Source organism: Mustela erminea, chromosome 17 (genome assembly GCF_009829155.1).
Source record: "Mustela erminea isolate mMusErm1 chromosome 17, mMusErm1.Pri, whole genome shotgun sequence".
NCBI classification, from domain to species: Eukaryota; Metazoa; Chordata; class Mammalia; order Carnivora; family Mustelidae; genus Mustela; species Mustela erminea.
Genome location: NC_045630.1, coordinates 36,211,238 through 36,230,275, shown reverse-complemented (window position 1 = coordinate 36,230,275; position 19,038 = coordinate 36,211,238). Strand labels below are relative to the sequence as shown.

The 19,038-nt window shown below is 43.1% G+C and overlaps 1 protein-coding gene across 3 annotated transcripts in view; it reads right to left on the bottom strand.

Moving 5' to 3' along the window:
- The window catches only part of HHAT (hedgehog acyltransferase), a 339,382-nt gene that overhangs the window by 241,277 nt on the left and 79,067 nt on the right, over nucleotides 1-19,038 (bottom strand). For all 3 annotated transcript variants that reach the window (XM_032317189.1, XM_032317187.1, XM_032317188.1), the window contains exons 6-7: nucleotides 16,845-17,060; nucleotides 7,646-7,817 (exon numbers count right to left, since the gene is read on the bottom strand). In XM_032317189.1, coding sequence (XP_032173080.1) covers nucleotides 7,646-7,817; nucleotides 16,845-17,060 — 388 coding nt within the window. The remainder of the gene's footprint in view (nucleotides 1-7,645; nucleotides 7,818-16,844; nucleotides 17,061-19,038) is intronic.

Here is a 19,038-nt window from a genome sequence, read left to right as displayed (position 1 = left end):
AGTCAAACACCAAACCAAAGATCCAGAATAACCAAACACAATAAATGCCCCCAAAACTACATGTAGGCATAACATAGTCAAACTGCAGAAAATCAAAACTAAAGAAAAAAATACTGAAAGAGGCCAGAGAGGGTTGAGAAACCTAACCTATAGAGGAACGAGGTAAGAGTGACACTCAGCTTCTCCTCAGAAACCAAGCAAGCATGAAGAGAGTATAATATTCAAAGTGTTGAGAGGGAAACAAATACCAACCTAGAATTCTGCATCATGCAAAATGATCCTTCAGAAATGAATGAAAAATAAAGACTTCCTCAGATCAACAAAATGGGATTTGCTTCCGCCTGATTTGCCTTGCAAAAATGTTTAAAAAGTTCTTCAGAGACAAGAAAAATAATATAAGTCAGAAACGCAGACCTACACTTAAGAGAAGGAAAAGCAACAATGAATTCTGGAACACTGAAAAGAAATTTAAAAAATAAATAAAAATATTAAAAAAAGAAAAGGAAAAGCATCAGAGATAGAATAAGTGAAGGTAAAATAAAAACGTATTAATTGATCTAAGAGATAAAAGTCTGTCCAAAACAATAAAAGCAACAATGTATTTATTATTACACCTTATACACAGGAAATGAATGACACCAATCACACAAGTGATGCAAAGGAGGAATTCAGAATATTTTGTTGTGAGGTATTTGCGCTAGCATGAAGTGAATATGGTATTATCAGAAATTGGTCTTAGATTAGTTGTATATGCATACTACAGACTGTAGGGCAACTACTAAAAATGTTTAAAAAGAAGTATATTTGATATTCTATAAAAAAAGAGAAAATGGAATAATAAAAATTTTCAATTAAAACCACAAAAGGCAGGGGCACCTAGGTTAAAGCCTCTGCCTTCCGCTCAGGTCATGATCCCAGGGATCGAGCCGCATCGGGCTTCCTGCTCAGTGGGGAGCCTACTTCCTCCTCTCTCTCTGCTTGCCTCTGCCTACTTGTGATTTCTCTCTGTCAAATAAATAAATAAATAAAATCTTTAAAAAATAAAAACACAAAAGGCAGACAAAGAATGAAATACAAAAACAGGAACAACAACAACAACAAAAAAAAAAAACAAACAGAAAACAAGAGGAATGAATATAAACATAGAAGATATGAGTCTAATTATATCAGTAATCACTTTAAATGTCAGTGATCTAATTACACCAGTTAAAATACAAAGATTATCAGAATGAATAAAAAAAAAGACCCAACTACATATTTATTGTCTAAAGAAACACACTCTAAATATAAAGACACATTAAGATTAAAGGAAAGTAACAGAGAAATATATACCATGCTAACATTAATCAAAAGAAAGCTGGAGGAACTATGTTAATTTTCAAACACATCAGACCTACAAGCGAAGAAAATTATCAGGGATAAAGAAGGGCATTATATAATGATAATGATCTAAGAGTCACTTCTTTAAGAAGATATAATAACCCTTAATGTGTATATACACCTAATAAAAGAGGATCAAAATACATGACACAAAAACTGATAGAACTGCAAAGAGAAACAGATGAATCCATGTTTACAGTTGGAGATTCTGACACCTCTGTCTCAGAAATGGACATATCCAGCAGGCAGAAAATCAGGAAGGACACAGGTGAACTTAACATTACCATCAGTCAACTGGACAGAACATATATCTATAGATTACTTCATCCAATGACAACAACATAAAAATTCTTCCCAAGCTCACATGGAACACTCATCAAGATAGATCACATTCTGGGCCTAACACATACCTAAACAAATTTAAAGTAACAGAAATCATACAATGTCTGCTCTTAGACCACAGTGAAACTAAAATAGAAAACAATACTAGATAGCTGGGGAAAATCTCAAAATATCGAATATCAAATACATGGAAGAAATCAAAAAACTTAAAACATATTTTGAACTAAACAAAAAAGAAAATATAACTTATCAAAATTTATGGCATGCAGCAAATACAGTGTTTAGAGGTAAATTTGTAACATTAAAGGTATATATTAGAAGAGAAGAAAGATCTACAACTAATAATCTAAGTATCCATCTAAGGAAACTAGAAAAAGAAGAGCAAATTAAATACAAAGTAAGCAGAGGAAATAATAAAAATTAGAGCAAACATCAATGAAATTAAAAATAGGAAATTAATACAAAAATGACAACAAAACCAAAAGCTGCTTCTTTGAAAAGATCAATAAAATCAGTAAGTCTCCACAAGTTTAAGTGTAACCATATGATAATTGACTCTCTCTGCTTGACTTATTTCACTTACTTATGGAGCATAAGGGATAACACAGAGGACACTGGGAGAAGGAGAGGAGAAGTGAGTTGGGGGAAATGAGATGGGGAGACAAACAATGAGAGACTGTGAACACTGAGAAACAAACTGAGGGTTTTGGAGGGGTAGGGGTGGGGGTTGGGTGAGCCTGGTGGTGGGTATTAAGGAGGGCACATATTGCATGGAGCACTGGGTGTGGCACATAAACAATGAATCCTGGAACACTGAAAAAATAAAAATTTTTAAAAATCAGTAAGTCTTAGCTAGGTTAAGAAAGAAAGGAAATTCTCATATTATTAATATAAGAATGAAAATAAGGACATCACTACAGAACCCATGAAGATCAAAAGGTTAATAAAGGAATAATATGAACAACTCTGTGCCCACGAATTCGATAACTTAGATAAAAAGAACCAATTCCTTGAAAGATAAAATCTGCCAATTCACACAGGAATAGATAATATGAATAGGCTTATACCTATAAAAAAATTGATGCAATGATTAATAACCTTCCAAAACAGGAAAACATTTAAGGAAGAAATTACACCAATACTCTATAATCTCTTCCAGAATATAGAAATAGAGGAAACACTTCCTAACTCATTCTATGAGGTCAGCATTATCCTAACACCAAAATCAGACAAAAACATTACAAGAAAACTATAGACCAATATCTGTAATGAACACAGATGCACAAATCCTCAATGATATATTAGCAAATTAGGGGATCAAGAGGTACAAAAATATCAGTTACTAAATATGTCACAGGTAAAGTATAGCATAGGGAATATAGTCAATAATATTGTAATAAAAAGAGTTAACAAATGAAATCCAGGAATCTATAAAAACAATTATACACCATGACAAGTAAGATTTATCCCAACTATACAAGGCTAGTTCAACATCTGAAAATCAATTAACATAATCCATCACATCCACAGACCAAAAAAGAAAAAAAACACATAATCATATCAACATATGCAAAAAAACAAAAACAAAACAAAAAACAAAAAAATACTTTGACAAAATCCAACACCCATTCATGATAAAAACTCTCAGCAAACTAAGAATAGAGGGGAATTTCCTCAACTTCATAAAAAGCATCTGCAAAAAACCTACAGCTACCATCATACTTAATGGTGAGAAACCAGAAGCTTTCCCACTAAGATCAGGAAAAAGGCAAGCATGTCCTCTCTGATCACTCTTTTTCAATATCATACTGGAAGTCCTAGCTAATACAATAAGAGAAGAAAATGAAACAAAAGGTATACACTTTGGGAAGGAGGAAATTTTTATTTGCAGATGACATAATTTGTCGATGTTGCAAATTACAGAGTGAACAAAGACAACAACAAGACTTCCTGGAACTAATAAGCAGTAGCAGCAAGGTTGCAGGATACAAGCTTAACAGACCAAAGTCAGTCACCTTCCTATACACCATCAGTGAACATGTGGAACTTGAAATTAAAAACACGGGCACCTCAGTGGCTTCTTTGGTTAAGCATTTGCCTTCAGCTCAGGTCATGATCCCAGGGTTCTGGGATCAAGCTCCACGGTAGGTTCTCTGGTCAGCAGGGAGTCTGCTTCTCCCTCTCCCTCTGGCCCTACCCAACCCCCCACCACTCATGCTCTTGCTCGAGTTCTGTCTCTCAAATGAATAAATAAAAAGTCTTTTTAAAAAAACTTTTGAAATCAAAAACAATACTATATGCATTAGCACCAAAAAATAAATATTTAGGTATAATCTAACAAATATCTACAAGCTAAACATAAGGAAAACTATAAAATTCTGTTGAAACAAAGAAGAGCTAATTAAATGGAGAGGTATCCCATGATCAGATTCAATATTGTTAAGATACCAGTTCTACCCTAATTAATCCAAAGCTTCAGTATAATCCAAATCAAAATCCTAGCAAGTTATTTTGTGGATATGAATAAACTGATTCTGAAGTTTACATGGAAAGGTAAAAGAATAATAAACACAATATAAAAGGAGAAAAGTGAAGTCAGAAGACTGACACTATCTGACTTAAAGACTTAGTATAAAGCTACAGTAACAAAACAGTGTGACACTGTGGAAAAATAAACAAAAAGATCAACAGAACAGAACAGACTGCCCAGAAATAGACCCTGGAAATAGCATCAATCTCTGACAAAGGAGCAAATACAATACAATGTGAGCAAAGATAGTCTCAATAAATGGTGCTGAAACAACTGGATATCCACATGTTAAAAAAAAAAAAAACAAAACTAGACACAGATTTTTACCCTTCCAAAAGTTAACTGAAAATGGAGTATAGATCTAACTGTAAAGTACAACACTATAAAACTCCTGGAAGACAACGTAGGAGAAAATCTAGCTGACCGTGGATGTGGCAATGCCTGTTTAGATGTAACACCAAGGGCATAATCCATGATGGAAGGAACGGATAAGCTGTACTTGCTTATCAATTTCTTAATTTTTGTTCTGTGAAAGACACTGTCAATAGAATGAGAAGACAAGCCACAGACTAGGAGAAAATATATGCAAAAGATACATTTGATAAAGGCCTATTATCTAAAATACACAAAGGCCTATTACCTAAACTATATGCAAAAGATACATTTGATAAAGGCCTATTATCTAAAATACACAAAAAGAACCATTGAAACTTAAATAGTAATAAAATGGAAAAACCTAACTTAAAAATGGGCAAAAGACCTGAACAAACAGCATGAAAAGATATGTCGATGGCAAATAAGCATATGAAAAAATGCTCCAAATTGTCACTAGAGAATTGCAAATTACAAGGAGATACTACTCTCTACCTATTACAGGAGACAAAATCCAAAACAGTGACAACACTAAATGCGGACCAGAATGTGGAGCAACAGGAAATCGCTCATTACTGGTGGGAATGCAAAATGATATAGCCACTTTGGAAAATAATAGGGCAGTTTTTTTACAAAAATAAACATACTCTTACCATCCAATCCAGCAATTGCACTCCTTAGTATCTATTCAGAGTTTAAACTCCTATCCACACAAAAACCTGCACACAGATGTTTGTAGCATCTTTATTCATGATTGTAAAACCTAGAAGCAACTAAGATGTCTTTCAGGGGGCAAACTGTGGTGCATTCTAGACAGTGGATCATTCAGCACTAAAAGTAAATGAGCTATGAAGCCATGAAAAGATGTGGAGGAACCTTGAATGCACAATAGTACTAAGTAAAAGAGGTCAACCCGGAAAAGCTACATACTGTGTGATTTCAATTAAATGACATGCTGGAAAAGGCAAAACTATGAAGATGGTGAACAGATCAACAGCTCCAGGGGTGAGAGGGGAAGGAGGGATGAACAGAGAGAGCACTGAGGAACTGCAGGGCTATGAAACTCTCTATGACATTGCAGTGGTGGGTACATGTCGTTCCACATCTGTCAGAAGCCACACACTGTACAACAAACACGAAGAGTAAACACTAATGTAAATGATGGACTTCAGGTGATAATGATGGGTTGACCTAGGTTCATCAGTTATGACAAATGCACTGCCCTCGTGGGGATATTGCTAGTGGGGGCCACTATGCCTACAGGTTCCTCTTCATTCCTCTGTAAACCTAGAACTGCTCTAAAAAGAAAGGTTTTGTTTTTGTTTTTGTTTTTAAGATAAAAAAATGGGAATGACAAAACCAAAACTCAGGAGCAGGTGATAGGTGATGGGTTGTCACTATAAACAAAAGGCTTCTAGGATTCTGGTTAATTCTTTTTTTTTTTTTTTAAGATTTTATTTATTTATTTGACAGAAAGACACAGAGAGAGAAGAACACAAGCAGGAATGGCAGAGGGAGAAGCAGGCTTCCTACCAAGCAGGGAGCCCACTGAGGGGCTTGATCCCAGGACCCTGGGATCATGACCTGAGCCAAAGGCAGACAGACGCTTAACCACTGAGCCATCCAGGCACCTCAAGATTCTAAAGTGGAGTGACAGATCCCCAAATGGATCACTGATGATTTTTCTGAGTCACCAGATTTACCACCCTGCTGATAACCTCAGAAGATAACAGTTTTTCCCTACAGTTTGAACCCCATTTTGAGTGATGCTTATTGTTATTCATAGTTAAAATCACTCAAACTAATGGTCTCTTAATTTGGAAGCAGTACAGCTGGGATCTGATTTAGCATGTCATCGTTTCCTCCTATTCTATTTGTCTAAACATATCATTAAAAACTTGTCCCCCCAACTATAAAAAAAAGATTTGTTTGGGGTAAAAAGAGGCTCTAATTAAAACAACTCAGTATTTTTCCAATCCCAAAAGGTATCTTCCTTGAAAACCTTCTGATTAAGCCTGTGTGATACACCAAGGACAATCATGACTTTAAAAAAAAAAAAATCTGTAATTCACCGAACAGATAAGGAGTCTGGCTTGTACTCTTGCCCTCCATAGGGAGCAGCTTAATCTGGTCGGAAGATCACACATTTCCCATGGGAGCTACAGGCTGGAGGTCAGACCACAGGGCTGAAATCAGCTACCACAGGAGTTCTTAAAAGGAGAGCAAACAAGGAAGCGAGGAGCTTTAGTTCAGAAAGGGGCATAGTCTCTGCAATTTGGGCCAGAGAAATGAAGAGTTGTGGTAAGTCCTATCCTGGAGACTGTCCTGCTTAGGAGAGGACTTCTGTCTCACCCACTGCAGATAAAGGAAATGCACAGACCAGCAAGGGGGTGGGACAACAGAGGGACACACACAGGCACACACCATTTATTCCCTCCTCGGGAGTCTGTAAGCCCAGCCCTTCACCCCCCTGCTTCCATTTAACCCTCAAGCCAACCCTGCAAAAGCAAGTCTGCTCATCTCACAGGACGGAGATGCAGAATAGCTGGTAAGCAGCCACAGGCCGCCCGCCAGGGGTTGGTGGAGCTGAGAGTCAAACCCACGTCTGTCCCACTCTAAAACGCATATTCTTCTCTTTAGCATCAAACGCAAGAACCACAACCAATACCACAAAATAACTCAGTCCTGGAGCATCACCTCTTTGCAGGCCCTCAAAGGCTGCCCCCCGCCATGTCTCCTGCTGTCTCCAGTCAAGTGGGCACCACAAAGGTGCAGACCCCCACCCCCCTCGCCGCTCCCTGCCAAGCTTAGGAGGATTCCATTATGAAAAGGGCTTCCTACTAACCTCCCTCAGAGCCATCAGCCCCATCCCAGGCATCACCTGGGCCACGAGAGGAACAAGGTGTTGGGGGGGGGGGGGAGGGTTTGCTCAAGGCAGCCACGCCCTGTCTACCCCGGTCCAGCCTCAGGCTGAAGCTACCTCCTGCTGCTTGTTCTACCGACAGTGACCGCCAGCATTACCTAAGGTCCAACAAGAGACAGCCCTCAAGAGGGAGGCACTGCTGTAGATGGCGTGCATGTACATGAGGTGAACCATCAGCTCGGCCAGCCACCAATAGCAGAGGAGGCGACCCAGCCCCACAGCAAAGGCGGAAAGGTTGGACTTCAGCGAGCAGTACTCTTGCTGCTGCATCTAAAGTAGAAACAAAAGAAGTCATTAGATTGTGCCTTCATTTTTCCAGTCTTCCTAAGAGTCCCCTAGACAGTATTCCCAGCGTCCTTCTCACAAACATGAGTGTTCTATCTACCAAAACAGGGCTGAATTAATTATGCATTGTTCTTGGGTGAAAAAGTCACCCCCGAGCATGGGTGGGATCAACGAGCTAGCCTCGTGCCAGGAACCAGGAGGGGTTCTGCAGCCCTTCACCCCAGCAACAGCGCTGCAAACACCAGCGTAGAGGGCAGTATCTGACGTACTCTCCCTCAGGACCTTGGAGTCTCTTTGGGCTCAGGTGTCACCCTGTCTTCATCCATCACCCACTCACAATGGAAAAATGGTAAAAGTAGAGCCAAGTCAGGAGGGGTCATAGGAGAATGAGACAGAGCCTGAGAACAAGGGAAAAATCCGACGGGGGTGTGTCGTCTTACCTGCAGTTGTATTTGAAACAAGGCAGAATGAACACAAACAGGGACAGTATGCGGGACAAGTCTCCTGCTCAGCACACAGTGCAGCGTGACAGTTTAGGGATGTGGACTTTGTGGTAAGAATGGGGATCAGACTCCAGCACAAACCACACAGCTGTGTGATCCTGAGCAGGTTACTTCATCTCTCTGAGGATTGATTCCCTCATATGTAAAGTGAAAATAAATATGGTAGCTTCTCTGAAGTACTAAGCACAGCACCTGGCCTATAAAAAGCACTGGCTAACTGGTAGGTAGTATCCGGTAGCTTATATGCCTCCTACTGGGTCTTCTTCACATTCTTCCCTCATGGCATCCCAGACTACCAGCTACAGGGCAGAATTAGGACACAGCTCAGAACCAAAGACCAAAGGTGAGAGAAGGATGTTTGGGTTATTCATGGCCATAGACAGATTACTGAGAGTTCACTCAACACATAAGGACAACATAGAACGAGTCTGATCAGAGGACCTGGGTTCTGGGTCTTGCCTCACCGCCTGCTGTTTAGGGACGCACAACAGTTTAAAACACACAGATGCTGAAATGCATAAGCGCCTTATAAAATGTGTGTGAAATCAGTTTCAGCCGTACACCACTAGACCAATGCGCAAACACAAGAGAGAGCACATGAGTGTTCTGGGACCTTCTCTGACAAGATTTTAGTAGACAGAAGCCTGCCTTGTAATGCAGAGGTGAAACCAATGCATAAATGAAGAAGTTGAATCTGCAAACATTTGCTGGCAGAAAAAATGGACGTGATTTAGCTTTTGACAATCAGCTCCAGCAGACGCTCCCCGAACAGGAAAGACACGCCTTGAACATCAGAGGTGCAGGGGTCCCGCTGCAGCCAGGGGTGATAGGCACTGCCCTCAGAGAGGGAGGGAAATCTTCATGCCAGGAGATTTATTTTTATTCCATTTTGACCACACATTCTACACTTTCTCAACCTGTCCTCTCAGCACAAGACGCCAGCTTCAGAAATTCTGGCTGCCTCTGCGACATCGCAATAACCTGCATAATGGCTTGCTCCCTCTTCCATCTGTGTGGGTAGCTACACCAAGGCAAGCTCGTTGGCTTAATATTTTTGTAATGTAAATTGATCAAGAGGAATTTCCTTTCTGTTTGCTTTCCACAGCTGGCCTTCGCAAGGTATTTTGCCCAGCCTTACCAAGCTGCCTTGTTAGAAGCAATGGTAACTGCTAGGAGGGATCTCCCAGGTCATCTGGGAAGGGTCTTCCTGGAAGAGGACTGGGCACATCAGGTCTGTGCAGACCCACAAAGATCACAGCCAACTGCAATCGCAGCTGAACTACACGACCCAATGCACATCCCCTTCCAGGCATAACCTGAGGGTGGTTTTCCTTAGAATGTACACCACAAGTGCGCACGCTCTGCAGGACCGCACAGCGTCTGCAGCCGTGGATCTGCAGGCCAACGGACGGGTAACGCCTCCAGGCAGAGACGTCTACCCGCCCAACCACCACGTCTGTTACTGAATTGAGAAGAAAAGGAAAGAACCCGAATGTCCAGCAGGAGGAGGCTGGTCAAATGCACAGTCCACCTCAATACTATGTAGCCATGAAAACTACTTTGTTTAGTGTGCGTAAATAATGGGAGCCTGGAAAGATACACACCAAAATGGCAACAATGATTGTATTTTTTTGGTAAGATTTTTAGATTGCTTTTGACAATTGGTTATTATTGTAATAAGGGGAAAGTACCGGAATGTCAAGATACTGTGAAGACTCGGGTTCTCTCTATGGATGAGGCAAGGTCCTCTACTTCTTCACTCTTCTAAAAAGTATCAAGCTTCAGGATCTCGCCTGGGCAGCCCGGCGTCCTCTAAGGGTAAGTATTCTGCTTGTTCTCCTACAATGGACCCATCTTTATTTCTCCTCGACTTCCCACCTCACTGGTTGATTTTCTTACCTCTCTACTGAGGTCCTCTTTGTTCATTCTCTCCAGCTCTCTAAAGCAAATTCATTTTGACCTCATGGCCATCAACATATGAGGAAACAATTATGAACACAGTGTCCATTGATTGGTCTGTGGGGACCGGAAGAGTTCTCACCAAGGCCGTCAGCTCAGCTAAGACATGAAGAGGCATGTAAACCATTCCAGACCACAGGTGGCCCTTTCCTGGTGCCACACTCCTGGAGGGAAGCAAGCCCCCAGCCGAACGGGATAACGGCCTCAGAAGCAATATGGACAGAACACAATCTTCACACAACAGAATGTCTCCAGTTTCTAAATAAGCAAATCTGCACAAGGCACGTGAGCCCAAGCACAAGCCCACCCCAAGCTCAGGTCCCCTGAAGACCAGACCTGCACCTGAGGCCTCAGAGCATCACTGAGTGTGCAGTCCCAGCCCCAAGAGCGGAGAAGCAGCTGGACGGGAGGGGAGCCCCACCAGGCAATCAGGAAAACATGTCTACCCAGTCACCTCTTAGCTCCAGGCAATTGCCATTCAAGTTCAGTTCAGAGGCCTGCCTTAGCCTCCCCAAACAATGTGCAGTCTAAAATGACACAAATATCTGTAATTAAGGAAAAACACGAGGTGCATTTTGTGGCTGACTGGCTTCCCAATAATGGCTTATCTACTCTCCCCAGGGCAAAACTTCCCTACCCAGTTTAATAAGGTATAATTATGTGTCACCATTGGACCAGAAGGGCTGGACTTTTCACTGCAATGCCCCCTTTTTGATGCTGGATGCCTCCTCATTCAGAGGAACAGAACTGTCTTCCTTAATCATACAAGTGAATACAGTAGAAGGAAAACAATCCAGTTTTTTATTCTATTAGCTTGTACTTTAAAAAATGGTTATTCATCTTTCTTTAAAGTCATACGATTCAGTCCATTTATACCTTCAATTCAATTCATATGATTCAGTCCATTTACACCTTCAATCTAGTTGACTCCCTTTAATTTAAAAAAAATTCAGCATTTGTCCCTTGTCGATCTAGCAGAAAGAAAAGATATGCCATACACAGCTCACCTAATGAGCAGGGTTGCTCTACTGTCTGCATGCAAGCATTTCATTTGCAAGATCTCAAACTCAGGGAGTGCCAACCTTCAGACCCCTGCAAACTGCCATCAGTGGGAATTTTTAGTTAAGCCTGTACTAAAAAATACACATTAACTCATCTGCAAAATGCATTTTAAAACACATTATATTTCAAAACCTCATTTCATGCAAATTGCATAAAAAGGAATGTCGAAGTCTTTCAAAGACAGTCTGATGACAAAAGATGACAGTTCTCAAAGATGAAAGGTTCTTTTCCTTCACACACTAATAATACAGATGCTTAAGAGCACCAGCCAAAGTCTTCCCTGGAGCCAGGGTTCGACTGTGCCAACTCGGCTCCCACCTCTGCACTTGGGTCAAGGGCACCACAGCCAGGAGTCTTATCCTTTGTGATGGAGGAACAGCTCTCCAACCCATGGTCACAGACCCTACCCTACTCCCAACAAAGCCTTCTGCAGTGAGCCCTCCTCTCTCCCTCCCCAGGCATCCAGACTACAGCAGTGGGATCTGGTAGCCAAAAGCAGCTGCCACAGGACGGGGACCTGCCCCAGCCAGCTTGAGCCTTCAGACCCAGACATCCACCGGGTGACACCACGTCCTCTGACTCCTGTAGGGCTGGCCGCCTTCCACCCTGATCTGCATTCAATTAGCCTCTCTTTGTCCCTGTGTCACCATCTGCGACGTGGCGGTAACAAGAGTGCCCCTCTTGTCCAGCGGCTATAAGGATGAAGGAGTTCGCACGTACCAAGTCTGGCTTGGAGCAGGGGCCCAGTGGCTGTTATGAATTACAGTCTGTATTATTCCAAGTGGTCTCCAGAGCCAGAGCCTGCCCCAAACCCTGAGCGGCATATCTGGGGCTTGGCCTGCCTGCCCACCTCTTACCGACCCTAGACGCTTAAGGGCTGGGCCTACCCCGGCACCTGCAGCGACCACCTGCTTCTTTCTCCTGAAGAGACAGAATTGATACACTGGCCCCTTCTAAGGCCAAGAATGGCCACTGCCCAGGATCCCGTGCTGCCGTGCCCACTCATGTGATGGGACACCCTGGGTCTTGGTTCTGGCCTAAAGCTATGTTAGTTCACAACCTCGGGAGCTTCCTAGGGTAAAATCAGAAACTGGCCCCTCTGTGGGGAGGGCAGGGAGAAAACGAAGATGCAGAGCGCTCCGGATTGGTAGGTGGCAGGTGTAAGGGGTAGAGGAACTTACACACAAGGCGGGTCTCGAGTAGCTGCAAATCCTCACCCCCGCCTACCCAATCTTAAAAGTTTATATAGAGGCCTTAACTGGGTTCAATCACATATTCAGGCCAGAGGTTCTCAGTGATACCTTACTCTCTCAAGTCTGTGTCCTTGAAATAGCTCCTAGTGGGGAACAGCAGGTGGAAAGCACACTCTAAGGACGGGAAGGCATGAGGAGCCTCTGATTGCCTGGGTTCAGCTTGTGGGTCAACCAGCAGTCAGAGCCTCATGACCTCCTCCAACAGCTTCCCCAGAATTGCCAGCGGCTTCCGGCAAACAACAGTAGCAGTAATCATTAACACCTCACAGCATTTACATGTGAAGCTACGGTACCTTTAGGAAATCACTTAATCCCCATACAATCCTGTGACTGGAGGTACTATTACTCTTCCCATTTCACTGATAAGGTAACAAGAGTCACAAATAAGTTAAGTAGCGGCGCCTTGCTGGCTCAGTGGGTTAAAGCCTCTGCCTTCGCTCAGGTCATCATCTCAGGGTCCTGGGATCGAGCCCCACATCGGGCTCTCTGGTCAGCGGGGAGCCTGCTTCCTCCTCTCTCTCTGCCTGCCTCTCTGCCTGCTTGTGATTTCTCTCTCTGTCAAATAAATAAATAAAATATTTTTTTAAAAAAGAGCATGGTATCCTTTAATTCAAGGAACGTAATGCAGGCTGTTTGCTTCCAACTCCCACAGGGAGCTTTAATAGGAGAGTAAGAAAAGAATGACAGGCCCAAATTCCTAAATTCTCAGTTCAAACAATGGATTGAAATCCAAGGATCTTTTATCACTCTGCTTAAAACAAAACAAAACAACACAACAACAAGAACAAGAGGGGTGCCTGAGTGGCTCAGTGTGTTAAAGCCTCTGCCTTCGGCTCGGGTCATGATCCCAGGGTCTTGGGATCGAGCCCCGAGTCGGGCTCTCTGCTCAGCAGGAAGCCCGCTTCCTCCTCTCTCTCTCTCTGCCTGCCTCTCTGCCTACTTGTGATCTCTGTCTGTCAAATAAATAAATAAAATCTTTAAAAAAAAAATGATAATAAGGTAAGTAATTCACCAAACGCTCTCAAGCCAGAACACAGCAGGAATTCAAACCCTGACAACAGGGTTGGGCTCCAGGGCCTTTGCCCTTAGCCACCAGGCAAGATAACTGTGAGCACTGGCTTTTCCACTGGGGGTGGGAGCACAGCCCTCAGTGAGGAAAAGCCCCCTGGTCTACAACACTCTGCTTCACCGTCCTCCTCCACACCAGCCCCCGCTGCACAATTCAGCCTGCTCAGAGGAAAAAGTGGGGGCCCCAGGCTCTAGGCTAAGCGAATAAACAAGCCTTGTGTGTAAGTGCCTCTGCTGATTAAAACTGCCCCCAGCCTGCCTGTCCTCTAGCATCAGGCCTAGCTGAGTCCACAGAACACGGGACTAGAGTTTCTGAGTTCCACAGACCACGGGAGAAAAATAAATGGGGCAGGGCGCCTGGGTGGCTCAGTGGGTTAAAACCTCTGCCTTCAGCTCAGGTCATAATCCCAGGGTCCTGGGATCAAGCCCTGCATCGGGCTCTCTGCTCACCGAGGAGCCTGCTTCCTCCTCTCTCTGCCTGCCTCTCTGCCTACTTGTGATCTCTGTCTGTCAAATAAATAAATAAATAAATAAATAAATAAATAAATAAATAAAATAAACACGGGGCACATGTTCCTCAAACTCCAAATGCTGTCTGAGATGGCCTTCAAGCTAAGGCACTGCGGCCTTTTAACAGGCAAATTCATACCTGCTCATGATCAACGTGCAAATTTCACATGCCTTACTTCACAGAGGACACCTCTTCTGTGCTTATCTTGTGGATGCTATTTACATACTAAAAAACTTGGGTGAAAGACACATTTTTCCCACAGCGTGCTTCATTTTATCAACCAGTTTGGCCTTCTGGTTGTTTTCCATGGTGGGGCTCTGCTGCCCCCTGGTGGCAGAGTCTCATTCTGGGGCTCTCCTTGATCTGACAACCTAGTAACTGTGAATGTCAGTATTGTCACTTCATGTTACATTCATTCATTCACTCACACACTCGTTCAGAGGAAATGTGCTTATAAGCTCTTCCAGCTGGCTTTCTTCCCCTCCTAGCAGCCTCTTCCTTCATGGCCTCCAAGAAGTAATTCTTTCACCACCAGCTTATCTTCCTAGCTAATCGCTCCTCCCCTTTAAGACCCATTTTTCTCATGGGGGTCAGTGCCCCATTAGGACCGTCTATACCTGCAGAACCCTAACAGCTGTCTTTATTTGCCCTGCAGTGTACTAAACATTTGGCCTTTTCTAGACTGACTTTCCTATGAATCTTCCCAGCCCACAGAGAAAGGTTCCAATTTGCCTTGTGAGTTCTACGCTTTTAGCAAGTGCTCCCATTTTGAAAGGAGTGAAAAAGAGAGGGGTAAGATACAGCTGCAACCAGCGTCTCCACACCTGAGTCCCTACAGGAAGAAACCTGGTCACCCCCAGCCTCCAGCCCCCAACTCTGCCAGGGAACTCAGAACTGTGGTTCTCAACCTTGAGCCGGCAGCAGAATCACCTGGAAGGCCTATTAAAATCAATTGCTGGGCCCCACCCCAGAGTGTCTGAACCAGATCTGAGGTGGGTGCCCAAGAATTTGCATTTCTAACAAGTTCCCAGATGATCCTGCTGCTGCTGCTCCTAAGGCCACACTATGAGAACATCAGCTACCATGGCTAACCACCTGTCTTTCACACAATAATTTTAAACAATAATTTTCAAACATAAACTTCAAGTTACTTCAGACAGAAGAATGATCATATGTAACCCAAACCGAGGTATGAGAAACCATATGCTAAACACATATCTGCCTAGAATATCAATTTCACTTGAAGATTTATGGAGGATAAAAGAGTTAAATAATTTAATTGGCAATTCTTAAGCTGCACATTATTGTTATGTGTATATGAAATATACAAGTGTATAATGTATAGATAAATACACAATATAAAAATGTATAATGAAATACACTTTTGAGTATAATGAAAACCTGTGTGGGATTTTTAAGACAGAACATGGGATTTCTAAGAACGCTGTTACTTTTCCAGGGAGCATCTTCCACATTGCACTTTGGAAATACATATCAGTACTGCTGGCTCTGCACTTGGAACTCATCCCAGGCATGTGTATGTATGTGTGTGTGTGTTTGTGCGTGTGTGTGCACGTGTGCACTGTGCACAGGCATGTGCTATGTTCTGTGTGCACATAGGCTGTGCTGTGTGTGCACATACGTGTGTGCACCTGCATTGTTTTGTTTTGTTTTTTTAAGATTTTATTTATTTGACAGAGAAAGATCACAAGTAGGCAGAGAGGCAGGCAGAGAGGAGGAAGCAGGCTCCCCGCTGAGCAGAGAGCCGGACGCGGGACTCGATCCCAGGACCCTGAGATCATGACCCGAGCCGAAGGCAGCAGCTTAACCCAGTGAGCCACCCAGGCGCCCCTGCACCTGCATTGTTATTCCCACCTCCATTGAGACTGTTTTGTTTTTGTGGTGGGAGGTAGAACTGTCCCTCAAGAAACGTAGCTTTTAGGTATGATCGATTACTAAGCCTTAATTGACTTCCTAAACATGTTCCATTAGGCTGGCTGCAGCATGAGAAGGAAAATTCTAAGTAGGAGGGAGAAGGAGGTGGGAATGACGAAGGCAGCTTGACAGGAGGTTCAGACAAGGCTGCAGGGAAGCTGGGTCCTGGGCAGAATCAGGCACTGGGAGCCCAAAACACACCACTACTGTCCAACTCTAACTCCACTCTGCTGTCTTACTTCGTCACCCTGAGCAGTTCCCAGGCAATGACAGAGTTATTTCATTAGCAGTTTGTGACAATAAAAGACAACATGGTATTTGCCAACCAACAGCTTAGACAGTTTCCTTTCCACTTTTCCAAGTAATACCATTAGAATCCAATTTTTTCTTTCCCCGGGACCTCCCAGCAGTGGCTATCCACTCTTAAGTTCCCTGCTGTGCCCAGTTACTAATCCTGGTTGCCAGAGACCACTGAAGAGTCAGGGGAGGGGGAGGGTTTCTTGACCCAACAGGCCCAAGAGACAAGTCGACCTTCATTTCAAATACATACTCCCCCTAAGTATTTCATTTACTATGTAAGCAGTCACGACAATCATGTATTTTCAATCTGTGAGCCCCCCACCCCGGAATGCAGAGCCTCAGGTGTCTCCTGGATGGCCATGACCAATAAAAGCAGAGGTTTGATCTACAGAATATCAGCCCAGTCCCCAGGGGGCCCTACCTTGGCGATGAACTCCGGGAAGCTGAGGATGGGCCCGTTGTGGAAGACGGGGTAGTAGAAGACATAAGCCACCAGCCAGGGAAAGGAGTAGAAGCTGCTCCCACAGGGCACCTCTTGCCAGCAGAACTCCAGGCTGAAGCTGGTGTAATACAGACAGCGCACGGTCAGCGTGAACTGCAGCAAGTAGTACTCATTTTCTGTCTGGTACCAGCCTCTCTGCAAAGTCCCAAAAGAGAACAGCCCTTGAGCGTCAAAGAAGGATAGCATCTAGGCCCCTGGGAAGGAGATCAGTTCCACGGGCCGACCAGCTGTCCCATAAAGAGGCAGCAGGTAAATTTCCCGGTGATTGGAGCAAGGAGTGAATGAGCACTGGGCGGCGGAGTGTCTCTACCACCATCCATCCATGTAGCATTAGGCCTGATGCACTACAGTGAAAGTTCTCCCTGACACACAGCTCTCGGATTCATCTTGACATGCAGGTGAATACAGTCAGCGGGGACTCTGACAGTTCCTCCAGCAATTCAGAAGGCAGAAAGAGGCTTACGAATGTCATACGGGATTCCTGCCTTCAACGTATTTTTCCTTTTGTTCTTCTATTATTCATTTGGCTCCACGTGTAAGTGAGGACTATTTGCCAAAGAAGCTTTAGAAACACAGTCAAGAAAAACAGTCCCTTGGAACTAGAGGGTATCATGCTTAGCGAAATAAGTCAATGGGAGAAAGACAACTATCATCATATGATCTCCCTGATATGAGGAAGTGGAGATGCAACATGGGGGCTTTGGAGGGTAGGAAAAGAACAAATGAAACAAGATGGGATCGGGAGGGAGACAAACCATAAGAGACTCTTAATCTCACAAAACAAACTGAGGGTTGCCAGGGGCAGGGGGTAGGGAGAGGGTGGTGGGGTTATAGACATTGGGGAGGGTATGTGCTATGGTGAGTGCTGTGAAGTGTGTAAACCTGGCGATTCACAGAACTGTACCCTGGGGCTAATGATACATTATATGTTTATTTTATTTTTATAAATTTTTTTTAATTTTTATTTATTTATTTGACAGAGAGAGATGACAAGCAGGCAGAGAGGCAGGCAGAGAGAGAGGAGGAAGCAGGCTCCTTGCTGACCAGAGAGCCCGATGTGGGGCTCGATCCCAGGACCCTGAGATCATGACCCGAGCCAAAGGCAGCGGCTCAACCCACTGAGCCACCCAGGCGCCCCTATATGTTTATTTTTAAAAATTTACAAATTATTTAAAAAAAGAAGAAGAAAAAGAAAAGAAAAACAGTCCTGCCCACCATGTATCTAAATTCTCGTACAGGAGATAGGCATGGAAGTACACAATGCAACATGAAAAAAGAAGTAGCAAGCATGTACTAAAAATGTATGTGGTAAAATCTAAATAGTATAACCAGGAATAAAATTATGGGTCATTTTATAATCATCATGCTTCTATATTTTCCATAATACTTATGTATTGCTTTTTTAATGAGCAGAACAATTTATGGGAATACAAGATAGAAAACTGGGACAAAGGGAGGAATGGTGAATGTGATGCATGGGGACACTTTTAGGGCTTCCACAGAAAAACTAAGCACTGAAGAGTTTCTGTTCCATGCCCGGGACTGTAGCAGCCACCAATAAAGACAGAGAACGATGTGGGCAAAGGCATGAAAACCCAAAGCAACAAGTTTCTGGTCATTTTTTCCCCTCGGGCAGTATTTCTCGAATCTCTAGTCTACACAATAAATGGACTATTCATTCTCCACCAACACCCACAACTGATACTAACTATCCCCAAACAAGTGATAACTGCCATTGAAGCTTTTACCCTACTTTCTCTCTTAAGCCCAGATTTTAACATATGTGCTTAAAGTGTTAGCCCCAATCTGTTGATGAGAATGAAGAAAAACTAAGATAATATAACAGAAAAAATAACTGAATTCTCAAAAGCCTAACCATTTTTACAAAATCACTTAACAGATACCATTTTATTAGAGCCTCAGAACAACTCCGTGAGAGCACCTATTACTTCCATTTTCGAAATGATATAATTGAGAGTCAGGTTAAATGACTGTCCCTAGTCTCACAAGTAGAAAGACAGTCACTCGAAGAGCAGAGGAACCAGGTCATCCACTGGCTCAGCTTTCGCATCATGTTCTTTCCCATGACCTTGCCAAGTGCTGTCACTTGAAT